At 48.1% G+C, this 14866-nt stretch overlaps 1 protein-coding gene across 1 annotated transcript; it reads right to left on the bottom strand.

Annotated features, from left to right (window-relative positions):
* Positions 1 to 633: 633 nt before the first annotated feature.
* On the bottom strand, positions 634 to 9183 carry LOC134368560 (olfactory receptor 13H1-like). The gene is given in 4 exon segments (XM_063084992.1): positions 634 to 1719; positions 2127 to 2322; positions 6861 to 6998; positions 9050 to 9183. Coding segments are annotated over 4 exon segments (1554 nt in total).
* Between the last annotated feature and the right edge of the window lie 5683 nt (positions 9184 to 14866).

Genomic DNA, 14866 nt, shown 5'->3' with positions numbered 1-14866 from the left:
TGGATATTGACATCTTGCTCAGGGTTAGGCATTTTCAGAGCCAGCGGGCTTGCAGATCCACCCCAGGCCTCTCGGAGCAGCAAACTCAGAGGCCAGGGCTGCTGCTAGCTGAGGGCCACCTTCCCAAACAAATGGGTCACCCAAATGCTTGGTTTTTACAGCTACTGAAACTGCCTCCCCCAGAAGCCGTAGCAATTTCCATGAACCCAATGGTATTTTCCCAGATCCTCACCAACACTATATACTATAAATGGTTTTCATGTGTGTTAATCAGTGAAAAGTGATATTTGGTTGTTGCATAAGTGTGAATGATTATTTCCTCTTACTGAATTGTGTGTTTGTGCCCCTTGGCCATTTTCTTCTTGTATTTATCTTCTGTCTGAACGGTTTGCAAGAGGTTTTGTATACACAGACGATTAATTATTTTCTTGTTATCTGTGTTGCAACCTTTGCTTCTCGTGATAGCTTGCATCTTATTTTTATTTAAGATGCACGTGACATATAGCAGTTTTATATTTTAATGTCATCAAATGCTGGTCCTTGTGTGATTGCTTCCATTTCTCAGATGCTTTGAAAGTCCTTTCCCATTTCTGGACTCCCACTCACAGATGTGAAGTTGCCAGGGCAGCTAAATCATTTGTGCTGTCCTATCACCCAGCGGGCTGTCGTGTGCTTAAAGCTTGAGGACTTGGCCCCACAAGTTACTCTCCTGAGAGCAGCTTTTACATCCTTATTTCTCAGGGTGTAGATGAGGGGATTTAGCATTGGCGTCACTGCTGCATAAACTATAGAGACAATTTTGTCCCCATCTTGGGACTTTTTGGCCTGTGGTCTCATATAAATATATACTAGTGTCCCAAAGTAGATGGTGACCACGACCAGGTGAGAACCACATGTGGAAAAGGCCTTAAGCCTAGCCTCAGTTGGATGGATTCTTAAGGCATCCCTGAGGATACAAAGGTAACAGATAAGGATGAAAGTTAAAGGTACTGGCATTGCAATGACAGCACATACCATCATCATAACCTCTAGGGAAATGGTGTTAGAACAGAGCAATTTGAAGATGGCTTGGACTTCACAGGAGAAGTGATTGACTGCATTATGCCCAAAGAAACTGATGGGGAAGAGCAGAATGGGAACGACAGTGAGCAGGAAGGCTGTCACCCACACAACCAAAGCCATTAAAGTGCATACTCGAGAAGACATGACCAAGGTGTACCTGAGTGGATTTCAGATAGCCACGAATCGGTCGTAAGCCATAATGGCCAGAAGGAAACACTCAGCCAGTGCCAAGAAGGCTCGGATGGCAAGCTGGGCAAAACAGGAGCTGTAGGAGATGGTGGGATAGTTCTGCAGGGAGTTCGCCATGATCAGGTGAACAGCACTGGTGGAGAACAGGAGAATCAGTAAAGATGAGATACCAAGGAAAAAATACATTGGGGTGTGAAGCTGAGAACTGACTCCCACCAGGAAAACGATCATGCAGTTTCCTGCCAAAGTTAGTATGTAGAGAAACATCAGTGCCCAGAAAAGAACACAGCGCAGGCCTGGCGCCTCACGGGCGTGCGGCCTGTGTGCGCAGGCGCAGTGCTTCTCCTGCGGTTCATTGTGGGCAAAGGGGCGGAGCTCTTTGCTGAATCCCAATTCCGTCAGCAGCGCTCCGGAAGGCGGCGGGTGGAGCAACCATGCAGGCCGCAGACGACGGGGCAGGGGGTACGGCTGGTGGGGCAGAAGGCCCGGGTGGCCCCAGAAGCCCTGATGGAAAGGGGAGGAAGGAAGGAAGGAAGGAAGGAAGGAAGGAAGGAAGGAAGGAAGGAAGGAAGGAAGGAAGGAAGGAAGGAAGGAAGGAAGGAAGGAAGGAAGGAAGGAAGGAAGGAAGGAAGGAAGGAAGGAAGGAAGGAAGGAAGGAAGGAAGGAAGGAAAGGAAAGGAAAGGAAAGAAAGAGAGAAAGAGAGAAGAGACAGAGAGAGAACGAGACAGAGAGAAGATCCTGCTGATAGCGAGACCGGCTGCCATATGACAAGTGTCCATCCCTTGCAGGGCCAGCACAGTGCTGGGTGCTGGGCTCTAGGCGGTGGCAGGGACAAGGCCCACACCCCAAAGCAGAAAACAGGACCCCAGACTACTCTGCTGGAGCTTAGGATCACTCGCAATCTCCTCTGAATCATTCCAGCCGTTTTTGCATCTGCCTCCGCCACCAGAGGGGCTGCCGACACCAAGGTGGGCGTGTGGCAGTTTTCTAGCCGGTCCACTTTTCTCTTCCTCTTTCCTGCCCTCTGGCCCCCTCTGCTCTTGGCCACAGTTTCGAAAACAGAAGCTCTTCTGTTGGAACGGAGAGAGCGGCCATGGTGACTGCGGGGCTCTCTCAGCAGTGACAGCTCGGGGACCGCCGCTCTCAAAATTATCCAGGTTTTCTGCATCTGGCTCCAGTTGGATACCAGTTAGATCCCAGTTAGAGACCATGGACTCTGATAGGATTGGGGGCAACACAGAACCGAGTTCTGGGAACATCATGGTACTGGACCTGGACGTTGGCTTGTCTCCTAAGTTCGGTGGCTGTAGGGCCGGCGTGGATGTTTGTGTGCATCCTATTAACTATCTGGACTCTTTGAAAGGGAAAGTCCTGATTGGGGCCTCAGGACTTCTTTGGTTTCTTAGCTGGCACTTCTGCCCCACGGTGAACTCTGCCCCACCCCCTTTACCACATTGCCCGTGGGGAGGAGGCCACAGACACCCCCGTACCTGGACACTGAGCTCTACTCAGTGGAACCGTCTCATGTGTTGGGTGAAAACGTGACGAAGCAATCTGGTTGGCCGTTCTTTTCTCACTTGAGTTCAGTAATTACAGGTTCTCTGTGTGTTGAAAAGGGTAGCTACAGGCTGGCAGGTTAATTTCATTTTCTAGTATTTGGGGCGACCACAAAGAATTGCAAAGTCAGAATTGCCGGAAGGTGGGTACGTGTCAGAGTTTTAGGCTCACCAGGCAGGTGCCCCCTTGCTTTCTTCGCTTAGATGCTGAGACTCCAGGGAAAGAGCTGGGCACTGCCATGGACTGGCTCTCTGAGTGAAAACGTGCCAGCTAGAGGTCAGGGGGCACTGCTGCCACCACAAGACAGAAAAAGAACCTCTCTGCGGCCATCATCTTGGGCTCTTCACAGTTAACCAGATCTTTCAGTTGGCAAAGTTGACCCCAGAGAGTCTAACCTTTTCCTGTCTCTCTTCATCCTGCCTGGAAGATTGGAGCACAGAGTGTCTGATGGAGCCCTCTTAACTCCCCGTACAGGTAGACACCGAGCTTCTTCTGAAACATAAGCAAGCAGATCTACCATTAGGGTTCTATTGGTCAAAAGTAGCAGAAACCGGACGGAATAACCACAAAAATTCCTTGAACTATTTAAGTCAAGTGCACACGTATGATGGCGGGGAGGGGAGAAGGGTGGAGAGGAACGGGTAAAGGGGCGTGAAAATCAAGTACAATGTATTTTGAGAAGTAAAATAACAAAAACCCCAAAGTAGCAGAAACCAATTCCAAGTAGCCCAGGAAACCATGGGAACTTGTTATGTGAATACCAGGTTGGGGGTGGGGGCTGGGGGTGGGGGTGGGGTAGTTGTCTCCCAGAAACTCAGATAGGAGCAAAGTGGAACCAGAGACTCAGACACCATCAGGACTGCCCCCTTCCCTGTCTTTCATCCCTGTGGATGTGCTTTGCTCTTCCTTTGCTCTGAAGACGTTTCATCTGCACCTTCTGTTAAAAGGGCTGCAAAGATGGCCAACAGCTTCCAGTCCAGGTGTGGGGTAACTTGAAAATCCTCCTGTTATACAACATTCCCGGGACTCTCTCTGTATCTCAAATATCCACTAAGAGACAGCCAGAAGGGCCTTCTGTATGTGGTCTCCATGCAGTGCTTGCCAAGGAGACAAATTGGAGGAGATGCTGGCAAATGGATGTCAGCCAGTCCACGTGAAGTACATGACATCCATCTCAAGATGCAGTAGTCAATAGAGACCCCGGTCTGTCTAGCTCCTTTCTGCGCCTTCCCCCTGTGGTGTGGTCTCAGTGGTAAAAGCTGCCTCAGTGTCACCATGCCCTTATTCCCAGTCACATGCCAGGCCACTAAATGGAAAAACAACAAAGGAGGGACACGGCATGGAAAACCAGCCTGAGAATAAGGAAATGACCTACCTGAGGTTGACCTGCGAACATATAACGTCGTCCTTCCACTCAGTCTCAGTCTTTCTGCACATCCTCTTCAGCCTATGAGCTCTAAGTTCTGGAATGAGCACTTATTGAGTGGTGACAGATGGGCCCCTAGAGCCTGGCAAGGTGCCTGGCACTCCATAGATGCTAAGTAAATATTCATTGAATGAATGAATAAAGAAGGCAAAAGGTGTTCATATGGCCTTGGGGGTGAAGGACGGTGTCTCCCAGACGTGAGCATTTATGTCCAGGAAAGGATTTCCCAACGGGACAGACACTGAGTAGGGGTTTGGGAGAGAAGCCAACTTTTGCTAACATGGCTTCAGGTTCCCTGAGGCTTGGGCTGTTCCACAGTCAGGACTTGCTGTCTCTGCAGCCCACAGGGTGAGAAAACAGGAAGCCTCTCAATTGAGATGCAGAAATCGCTGTTTAGCATGTCTGCCTGTCTTTTCCTTTCCTTCAGTACTTTCTCCTCTGGACAGAGCAGATTCCCTGGACATCTGGATCTTTCCTCCCGTCCCATTTGTGAGCTCGGTGTGCACATTTTGTTTTTTGTTTTTTAATCTGAAAAACTTTTATTGATTATGCATATTCACGTGGCACAGAGCTGACCGTCAGCAGCTGTGCCCACGATGCGGCGAGCAGATCAGTGCTATCAGCGTGCCCACCACCTGCAACTGCAATTAGTCCCCGGGCGTGCACACTTTAAAGTGCAGCAAACTTGCCCTCCAAAGATGCTACTCCAATGCACACCATCATCAACAGCACGGCAGTGCTTCTAGTCTCACATCCTGCGCTCAGAAATGTTTTCAGCACTCCGGAAGATGAAAATATCCACCCGTGTGTCTTTCTAGGTGTTTTAGTGTTTCGTTTGTCTACGTTTACTCCTTGATCCCCTGATACTGATTTTGGTGAAAGGAGTAAGGTGGGGATCCACTTTCGTGTGGTGCATGTTTTCATGGAGAGCCAGTTGTCCACAACACCATTTATTGAATGTTCTCTTTATCAAATTTAACAAATGTTAAATTTCTCCCTTATCAGACACTAAATTTCCATATGAATTAAAAAAATCTACTTCTGGATTCTTAATTCTGTTTCATTGATCAGCCTTCCTATTTCTTCTTCAACACTAAAATTTTCGTGATCACGTTAGCTATTATTTAATTCATATTTCCCAGGACTTATTTCACTGAATCACATCCAATGTCCATGGGAAACATGGTGGGACTGAACTTAAGGGGAGACGAAGAAGCCCTACTGGCCTAGACTGATAACCCCCAGTAAGTGCTGATACAGGACCACCGTGCTCTGATCCTCATATCCTGGGACCCACAGGGTGAGCCCGCACTCACGGGACTAGGGGAGTGTTGGGTTCTTTCCCGCATGGACGCCTGCACTTACAGACTAGTTATACGTATATTCTCTCAGTTCCTCCTCCAAACCATGAAGTGAGGTAGCTGCTATTATTCGCTCCATGTCAAAGAGAAAACAAATCTAAAGCTGAGAGAGGTTAAGTGTCATAGCTCACCCAAAATTACACAGCCACGAAAGGGTGGAGTTGAGCTTAGACCTCGAGAGATCTGTCTGGCTCCAGGTCAAGTTCATCCTCGGTCAAGTCTCGCCCTCAGTTATCCTTCTAAGCAGCTGAATTCTAATTCTAAGCGTTGTAAACAGACTTAGTTCTAAAGCTGAATTCTTAATGTCTGCTTCGGATATGTGTCTTCGTTCTCCTATTAGTCTGTGCACTCCTGCTGACCTTTGCCTCCCTGGCAGCAGCCAGCACAGGGCCTGGTATAGAAAAGGCAGATCCCGTGCGTTGGGCTGTGGGGCGGTAGCATAAACTTATTTGTTGTAATTCTCCGGTTCAAGGAGTAAGTGTGTTTGCTCCACCAGGGACCACGTTTACAAGTGTGGCTGCCCATAGAGGCCACTCACAGCCTCAGTGATATATATGTTTGGTGCACAGCTCTAATTGTTTCCCCTGAGGCTCTCTTGCCAATATCCTATTGGATTTCCTCAGTCTCTCTCGGCTTCATAAGGCCCGCAGAGCTAACCCCCAAGGCAGCTCTCCCCTACTCAACCCAAACGCAGACTGGAAAGTCGGAATTACTTTCCGGAGCCACCTTGCAAGCCACATGACTCTTCCTAGAGTGTGAGTCTAGCTGGAGTCATTCCGGGTAGAGCTGACTCTTGTGCGTCCCTAGCAAGAGGACTGGGCTTGTATATTACCCATCCTGGCTTCACTGCATCCCGGAGTCATGGGCAATGGGGTAACAGTGCAGGGCTATCAGATAACCCAGATTCAGGCGGCTTTCTTGGCAAAGCTCAGGCCTCTGCAATCCTTGGCAATCTTGTGCTTCCGGAGATGCCCTCTGCGCCTATCCCTGGTGGGCCTCAGAAACTGGGGATCAAGTAGCTAGGAAACGTCGGTATTTATGGAAAAGGAGTAAAATTTAGCCTCCACTCCTGGGAAAGAAGAAATCCTCATCTCTGCCCACGTGTTCACTTTCCACTCTATGGCCTGCTTTTCAGAAGCAGAAGCCAATTGCTGTTCAGTCCCCAGTCTCTGAAAAAGGCATCAGGAAATAATTCATGGGTTGTTGCTGTGCACAGTTCTTAGGTACTTAAGGCTGTTTTAATCTCTTCTATCGAGCTCCTCACCTCCCTAGTGCTGGGCCCGCGGGCCTCTGAGTGAGGGCAAGGCCTTGCCGAGCTGAGACGGCAGCTCTCTCCTCCACGAGGGAGATGGCACGTGAGCACTGCAGGCAAGGGAAGACTTCGTGGCCGTCCAAAGGGTCCCTGAAGTCGGGCAAACACGTCAGCGTCTGACAAGAGTTACAAACATCTCACCGCGTTCATCCCAAAGCCGACTTCACCTGGGGGAAACAGAGCTTGGCTCAGAGTCTCAGCAGGAAGGGGCTGTGGTCTGATTCTGTCCAGCACCGTCACTGAATGTTTGGGCTCCTTCCGTGAAGGGGGCCTGGCTGCAGAGCTGGAAGAAGCTTGGCTGGTTTGAGTCAGCTGCTCCACCCATCTCACAGGCGCGATTTGCTGACAATTCCGCCTTCCACCCTCGGGGGTGGAGGTGGGGCTGGGATATCATTTTTGGAAATGCATGTCACTCATGGAAGTCTCGGTGAAGAGCACGCGGAGACCTTTCCCTTGCGGGTGGTGTTGACAGTGTCTCAGTGGCGCAGGGTAGTTTTACGTGCAAAGAGGCAGCGTAGGCCACTTTCCTCAGACCTCCAGGTGGAGTCTGCAGAAGAGCAAGGTCAGTCCACTTACTCAAGCACATGTGCATGACATTGGAGTTGGCCCTGACGGCAGCAAGAAGTGACCACCTTCCCAAATGACGAACCCGTTCTGTGCTGTAGCACACTCAGCAGCCTTTGCACCAGGAGCTGGCTGTGGAGCAAGCCCTGCCAGAAGCTCGTGAAAATCTGTGTCTGTTCTTCACACCCAGGTGTGCACAGGAATATTCAAGAAAGGGTGGTTTTAAATTATGAATATTTACAGGAAAACAGAGATCACATCTTTCCAAGTATTGAAACGGACGAAAAACTTTAATGCCAGTTTTAAAATGTGTGTGTGTGTGTGTCTGTGTGTGTGTGTGTGTTTGAATAGTTTTACGAAATTCTTTGGGAGGGACCCTGCAATTATTAAGCATCTGAAAAGCTGTGTTATGTGTCTCATTCCTACTTTAGGATGAAAGCTGAAAACCAGCAGGAAATGATCAAGTTGTACTCGAACCAGTGGTTCTCAAACTTTAGTAGCATTAGAGACACCTGCAGAGCTTGTTAAAACAGATCCGTGGGCCCCACTCCCAGAGTTCCTGACTCAACAGGTCTGGGGTGGTGCCTGAGAATCTGTATCTCTCACAAGTCCTAGAGGATGCTGACTTTCCAATCTTCCCTTTCTCCTTTCTTCTCTGCCTTGAGGAGTGACGAGCTGCTGGTTGAAGAGGTGGGAGGAAAGCACTGTGGATCTTTTGGTCTGAGCCCCAGTGTGGGAAGGGACTTAGGACCTTGAGTGTTGACCTCGAGTGAGTACAAGCCAATATTGTCCTGAGGACCTTTCCCTGTGCCTCTACACTGTCATTCTCCTGCCCCTGAATGAAGAGGCAGCCGGTTTCTTCTCGTGGTCAGGCCTCATTTAGTTTGGAGCAGGAGCTCATGGGAGGCTTGCTGGCCAGAAGGCTGGGTGGGTCCTTTGTTCTCTCTTCCTCCAATACTGTGTTCACACAATCCAGGGGTCCTGGTCCTTTTTCCTGGAGGACTGCTTTTTCATTTTCCCAGCAGAGGATGCAGACACGGGGGTGGGTCACTGAAGCTGCTGGCAGGTTAGGGGGTGAAAACTTCAGAGGTGAGCTTGTGTCAAGGGCTGCTGTGCTTTAAGCAACCTGATAGTATACTCGGTGAATTCCTTGCTGCCAGAGCTGATTCTTCCGCCTTCTCTCCACAACTGTAGCTGTGGATAGATGAAATGAATTACGAGGAAATTGGAAACCACACCAAAGTGACTGAATTCGTTCTCGTGGGACTCTCCAAGGACCCCACATCCAAGAGTGTTCTTTTCTGGGCACTAACGTTTCTCTACATACTAACTTTGGCAGGAAACAGCATGATCGTTTTCCTGGTGGGAGTCAGTTCTCAGCTTCACACCCCAATGTATTTCTTCCTTGGTAACTCATCTTTACTGGATCTCCTGTTCTCCACCAGTGCTGTACACCTGATCATGGCGAACTCCCTGCAGAACTCCCCCACCATCTCCTACAGCTCCTGTTTTGCCCAGCTTGCCATCCGAGCCATCTTGGCATGGCTGAGTGTTTCCTTCTGGCCATTATGGCTTACGACCGATTCGTGGCTATCTCAAATCCACTCAGGTACACCTTGGTCATGTCTTCTCGAGTATGCACTTTAATGGCTTTGGTTGTGTGGGTGACAGCCTTCCTGCTCACTGTCGTGCCCATTCTGCTCTTCCCCATCGGTCTCTCTCTTTCTCTCTTTATATCCTTTCCTTTCCTTCCTTCCTTCCTTCCTTCCTTCCTTCCTTCCTTCCTTCCTTCCTTCCTTCCTTCCTTCCTTCCTTCCTTCCTTCCTCTCTTGCTCTTTCATTTTTGTGTGTGAAATTTTTCAAACATACATAAAAGTTATAGAGAATAGTGTAACAATCAGTCACGTATCTACCCCACAACGGTAACAGTCTTAACATTTTGCAGTATTTTGCTTCAGAATTTTCTGATAGCATTGACAACTTTAAATTGCCTCCGCACCAAAAACAACACAAAGTGAAACACCATAAATAAATGGAAAGTTAAGCCACAACCTGGCAGAAGATATTTGCTATGCATAGAACTGTGTCGTATTAGTAGCTATATTCTAGAATTTAAGGAATTCCTATCTAACAAAAATTTCGCCTGCTTACAGCCCATTGACAAGAACCTAATCACATTATCACTCCCAGTGCCAAGGGCGACCAGGAAATATTGTCTTTATTTTGAGCTGCCACTTGCCAGATACGGAGCAGGCAGAGGACAGACGTTGGACGACAGCTCGCAGTCTCTGCCGCACTCTTGTTAGAGGTTTCTATCCAGCTCACCTCACTGTTTTGTCAAAGAACATATTTTAAAAATCCTCTCTCTTGTTTCTTGCTTTCTGTTTCATTAATGTGTGCTCTTATCTTTATATTTCCTTCTGATGCTTTCTTTAGGATTATTCTGTAAATGTTTTTATTAGCTTCTTGAGTTCAGCACAATTTATTTTCAGTCTCACGATTTCTTCGGCCTTTCAAAGTTTGAAGTTTTTATTGTGAAATGATTTTAGACTTACAGAAGAGTTACAAAGATAGTACAGAGACTTTCTGTATACTATTCCACCAGCTTCTCCTAACGTTAACATCTGACCAAGTCATGATACACTCCGTAAAACTAGGAAGTTAACACTGGGTCAATAATGAAGTAAGCTACAGACTTTATTTGGATTTCTCCAGCTTTTGCGCTTAATGTCTTTTTTTTTTCTTTTTTCCATTCCAAGATCTAATTTAGGGTACCATACTGTAGTTAGTTAACATGTCTCCCTTCGTCTGCTCTCATCTGTGAGTTTTTTTTGTTTTATCTTCCCCTTTGTTTCATGACCTTGATGTTTTTGAAGGGCACTGGCCAGGCATTTTGTAGAATGCCCCTCGATTTGGGTCTGTTTGATGTTTTTCTCATTATTAGACTCGGCTTATGGAGTTTTGGGAGCACACAGAGGGAAAGCGTCCTTCTCATTACATCATATCAGGGGAAACACGATCTCCACAGGACTTATCACTGGGGACGTGAACTCTGGTTACTTGGTTTAGGAGGTGTCTGCCAGCTTTCTCCGCTGTAAAGTTCCCATTTTCCCTTTCGGTAAATCCTTAGAAGGGAGTAACTAAGTCTAGCTCAGCCTCAAAGAGAGGAAAATCAAGTTCTATCCCCTGGAGGGAGGACTATGAGAGAATTTGTGGACGTATGTTAAAATCGCTGCAGGGGAGATATTTGAGGCTACGCAACTTTCCCATTTCCCCTTAAAGTTTCATTCACTCACTTTAGCATCCACTGGTGGATCTTGCTGACAGCAATGACCACTCTGTTGTTCTAATGGTGATTTTCTATTTCCTCCATTCCAGTCTTTCACGATTTTTGTTGGGCCCATTTTTAGGAGCAAACATTATCTGTGAGCCACATGGTGCCTATGGGTGGAGGATGAAGATGGCGCCCGCGGGAAGTAGGGGAGGCGTAACCCAAGATAGCTCCAAAAGGTTTTATTGGTCCTCCAGTATTTCCGCACTCGTGAACCCTGCGTGATCGCTATGCTCAACATGTTAGTACAAAATGCATGCCCGCGTGATCCTTTAATTGATTGGTTAGTTCATGGAAAGCCCCTACTTGCTTGCTTATATAAATTGCAGTGTAAGGGCAATAAAGTGGAACTGCCCTGACAGAACCCCTGCCGTGTCTGAGTGTCTCTTTCTCGGGGCTGGGTTGGCGGGCAGCAGGCTCACTTTTCCCCGAGATCCCACAGTCCCAACACCGGGGGTAACCCTGTCGGCCCCTTCTCCTTCTGGGTCTGTGGGAGGACCCCAGGTGCACCCTCGCAGATTTTAAATCCATGTATTTCAGGCTAAAACTTCCTCTCTCAGGACCACTGCGTTCTATAAGTTTTGATATGCAACTCTTTCATTGTCATCAAGCTCTAAATGTTTCACAATTTCTGCCATTATTGGCTCTGTTACCAGGGAGATATTTAGGAGGGCATTTTAAGGCTCCAAATACACGTGTGTTTGATTTTAAGCTATCATTTTAAAGTTTGTTTTCATATAATGTAGAACAATGGTTCTATATCGTCAGAGAATGTGTATGTATTCTGTAGGATAATGATTCTTTGAAGTTTGTTGAAACTTCATTTGTGACCTAGTTATGTGGTCAAATTTTATGCCTATCCCACGTGCACTTGAAAAAAGCCTGTATTCTCTATGTAGAGGGTCTTTCTGATTGATCTAAGTTTGTTGTTCAAGTCATCAATACCCTTACCAATATTTTGTGCTTGGTCTGCTCATTTTTGGTAGATGTGGCTTAAAATTTTCCTCTATGATTGTGCATTTGTTAGTTTCTTCTTGTAATTCTGTCAGCTTTTGCTTTATACATTTTAAAGTTATGTAATTTTGTGCATCTAAGCTCATGATTTTATACTTAGTAGATTATTTCTTCCTTACTATGTAGTGTCCTAATTTCATTGGTAATAATATCTTTTGCCCCAAGTTCTATTTTGCCTGGTTCCATTTCTTAGTATTTGCATGGTATATTTTTTCCATCCTTTTATTTTCAACCTTTTAGCACAGCTTTATTTTAGGTGTGTCTCTTGTAAGCACTATAGGGCTGACCTTAAAACAAACTCTGCAGAGACTTCCGGTCAAGGTGGGGGAATAGACTGTCCCCAGCCTCACTCTCTCCCACAAAGCAATGAACTTACAACTAGAAAAATGTAGCACCAGCCAATCTGGGGCCACTGGAGCTCAGGGGAAGAGGAGAAGAGACCTATGGAACTCATGAAAGCAGGAGAAAGCACGAAGATAGAAAGAAAAAGCTGCTCTCAGTGTTTCAGACCTTGGCCACTTTAATGCTGGAGCACATGGAGCAGGAGCGGGCTGAAGCCACCACTGTGCCCTTTAGATGCAGTTGCTTAGAGGTGGAAGGGGAGAAGAGGACTTTGGTGGCTCCCAGGACAGCGAGACCACTAAGCATGTTCTTGTGGACCCACACAGGAGTGAGGAGCCAGAACAACTGAAAAAGGGGAACCACTCAGAGGCCGGTGAGTCATCACAGGGGACTGGCACTGGGTCCGTCCCATGGGAAGTGTTTCGAGCATGGGCGGTTGGGGAGACGGGCTCACCACTAGAGCACTGGGACACAGCAAGGACAGCTGATCCACCCCCCAATCCGCACAGAATAACTCAGAGGAATTGGGAATGCAGAATTGCATGGGGTGAAGTTTGATGAAAAAACTCAGGCCCAGATCAGAGTTTCTACACAACCCAGGTGCACCGAGTATCTGGAGAGCTGGAAGTACCTATAAGGTCAGCCATTAAACCCTGAGCTGCACAAAAAGCCTTCCCTAGGGAAACAGCAGCAAGGCAGCAATTTAGCTCAACCACAGAGCTCAAGTACTGGTTCCCACAGGAAGTTCCCATTTTAGAAACAAGCAAAGGACTAAACCTTAGTTCTGGCCCAGGCACACCACGAATGCCATGGGGCCCACCAAGGGACGTGAGGCCTGGATCCAGGGGCAGGACCCCCACCCACAACCACTCACACCACCAGCACCTCGGGGCCCCACCCAGAACCTGATGATTGGAGTCAAGGACTGGACCCCACTCCCACATACCAGCACACCACCAATACCTAAGAGCCCACCTGGGAACCTGGGGCTAGCAGCCAGGTACTGGACCCCCTTCCCACAACCAGGCATGATGTGATAGTGCCTCAGGGCCCCACACGGGGGTCCAAGGCATGGAGAAGGGGACCAGACCTCCCTCCCACAACCAGGCACACCACACCAGTACCTTGGCGTCCACCTGAGGTCTCAAGGCGTGGGGAAGGGGACCAGACCCCCTCCCACAACTAGGCACACTGCACCAGCGCCTTGGGGACTTCCTTCGGACCCAGGGCATGGAGAAGGGGACTGGACCCCCTCCCACAACCAGGCATCCTCCAGGGCCCTGAGGTCCACAAGGAGACCCAGGTTATGGAGCTGAGGACTGGACCCCCTTCCCACAACCAGGCACCAGGTGCCAGTGCCCCAGGTCCCACACAGGGACATGGGGTATGGAACCATGGAATGGACCCCCATCCCACAGTCAGGCACCCTGTGCCCACACCTTGTGGCCTGCCCTGGGAGCCGGGTCATGGAGAAGGGGACCGCACTCCCCGCCCACAACTAGGCACACTGCACCAGCACCTCAGGGCTCACCTATGAACCCAGGTTAAGGAGCTGGGGACTGGATCCCCCACACAACCAGGCACTCTGGGACAGCTCATCAGGACCCTGCCCATGGACCCGAGGCATGGTGAAGGGAACCAGATTCCGCTCCTAAACCAGGCACCCCATGCCACCACCTCAGGGCCCACCCGGGGACCCGGGGTATGTATCCTGGTCCCAGAGTATGGAGCCTGGGACCCGAGCACTCCTCCCACAACTAGGCACCCCGTGCCAGTGCCTTGGGACCCACTCGGTGACCCAGGGCATGGAACTGGGGATGTGACACACTCCACAACCAGGCACACTGCCAGCCCCGTAGAGCAGGCCAGAAACATCTCCTCCACGTGGGTGGCCCACCATAGCTACCACGATAACCATGGCTGCCGCAAAGGTGGCTTGATGCCACAACCACCATGCAGATGGTTCGCCAGCAACTGGAGTGCCTTGACACAAGGAGAGTCACCAGCAGAGATAAAGAAAGGAGGAGGATGTCTGTCTCTGCAGAAACCATTTCATGTTGATGGAAGAGACATTTGCTCTGTGATAGTATTGGGGGACCTGATCATGCCCCCATCATTGGACAGATCATTTGGACAGCAAATCAACAGAGTAACCATTGTTCTTTCAGAAGGAGAGAAGAAATCTAGGGTAATTTGAGGGCAGAGGGGGATGGGGAGAGATTGGACAAGGGGCATAAAGAATAATTACAATTTGTAACAATATATATGGTAGAGATACTGATTTGATCCACATATCTCAATGTTGAACACCGAAATATGTATAATCAGTTTTGATTCAATAAAAATAAAAATTATAAATAAATAAATAAATAAATATATCAAACTGCACAATTATTTGTGTCTTTTAGTAGGTGATTTTGGTATCTTTATATTTAGTAGTTATTGATCTATTTGAATGTATTTTTAGGATCTTATGTAGTGGTATCTGTTTATCTTTTTATTCCCTTAATTTTGCCACCCTCTGCTTGTTTGGAAGCTATAGTTTCAATTTCTGCAATTTTAGTAATTTCCCTTAAAAGTTTTAACAGATATACTCGGCCATAATTATTTCTAAGGTGATCTTAACTTATTCAGTATTTCTACCCTCCTCTCAAACACGACATGGACCTTGACATAATTTTACTATGAATCAGACATCTCTCCTCAT

Source organism: Cynocephalus volans, chromosome X (genome assembly GCF_027409185.1).
Source record: "Cynocephalus volans isolate mCynVol1 chromosome X, mCynVol1.pri, whole genome shotgun sequence".
In the NCBI taxonomy this organism is placed as follows: domain Eukaryota; kingdom Metazoa; phylum Chordata; class Mammalia; order Dermoptera; family Cynocephalidae; genus Cynocephalus; species Cynocephalus volans.
The sequence above is the reverse complement of the archived record's forward strand: the minus strand, read 5'-3'. Positions and strand labels throughout refer to the sequence as shown.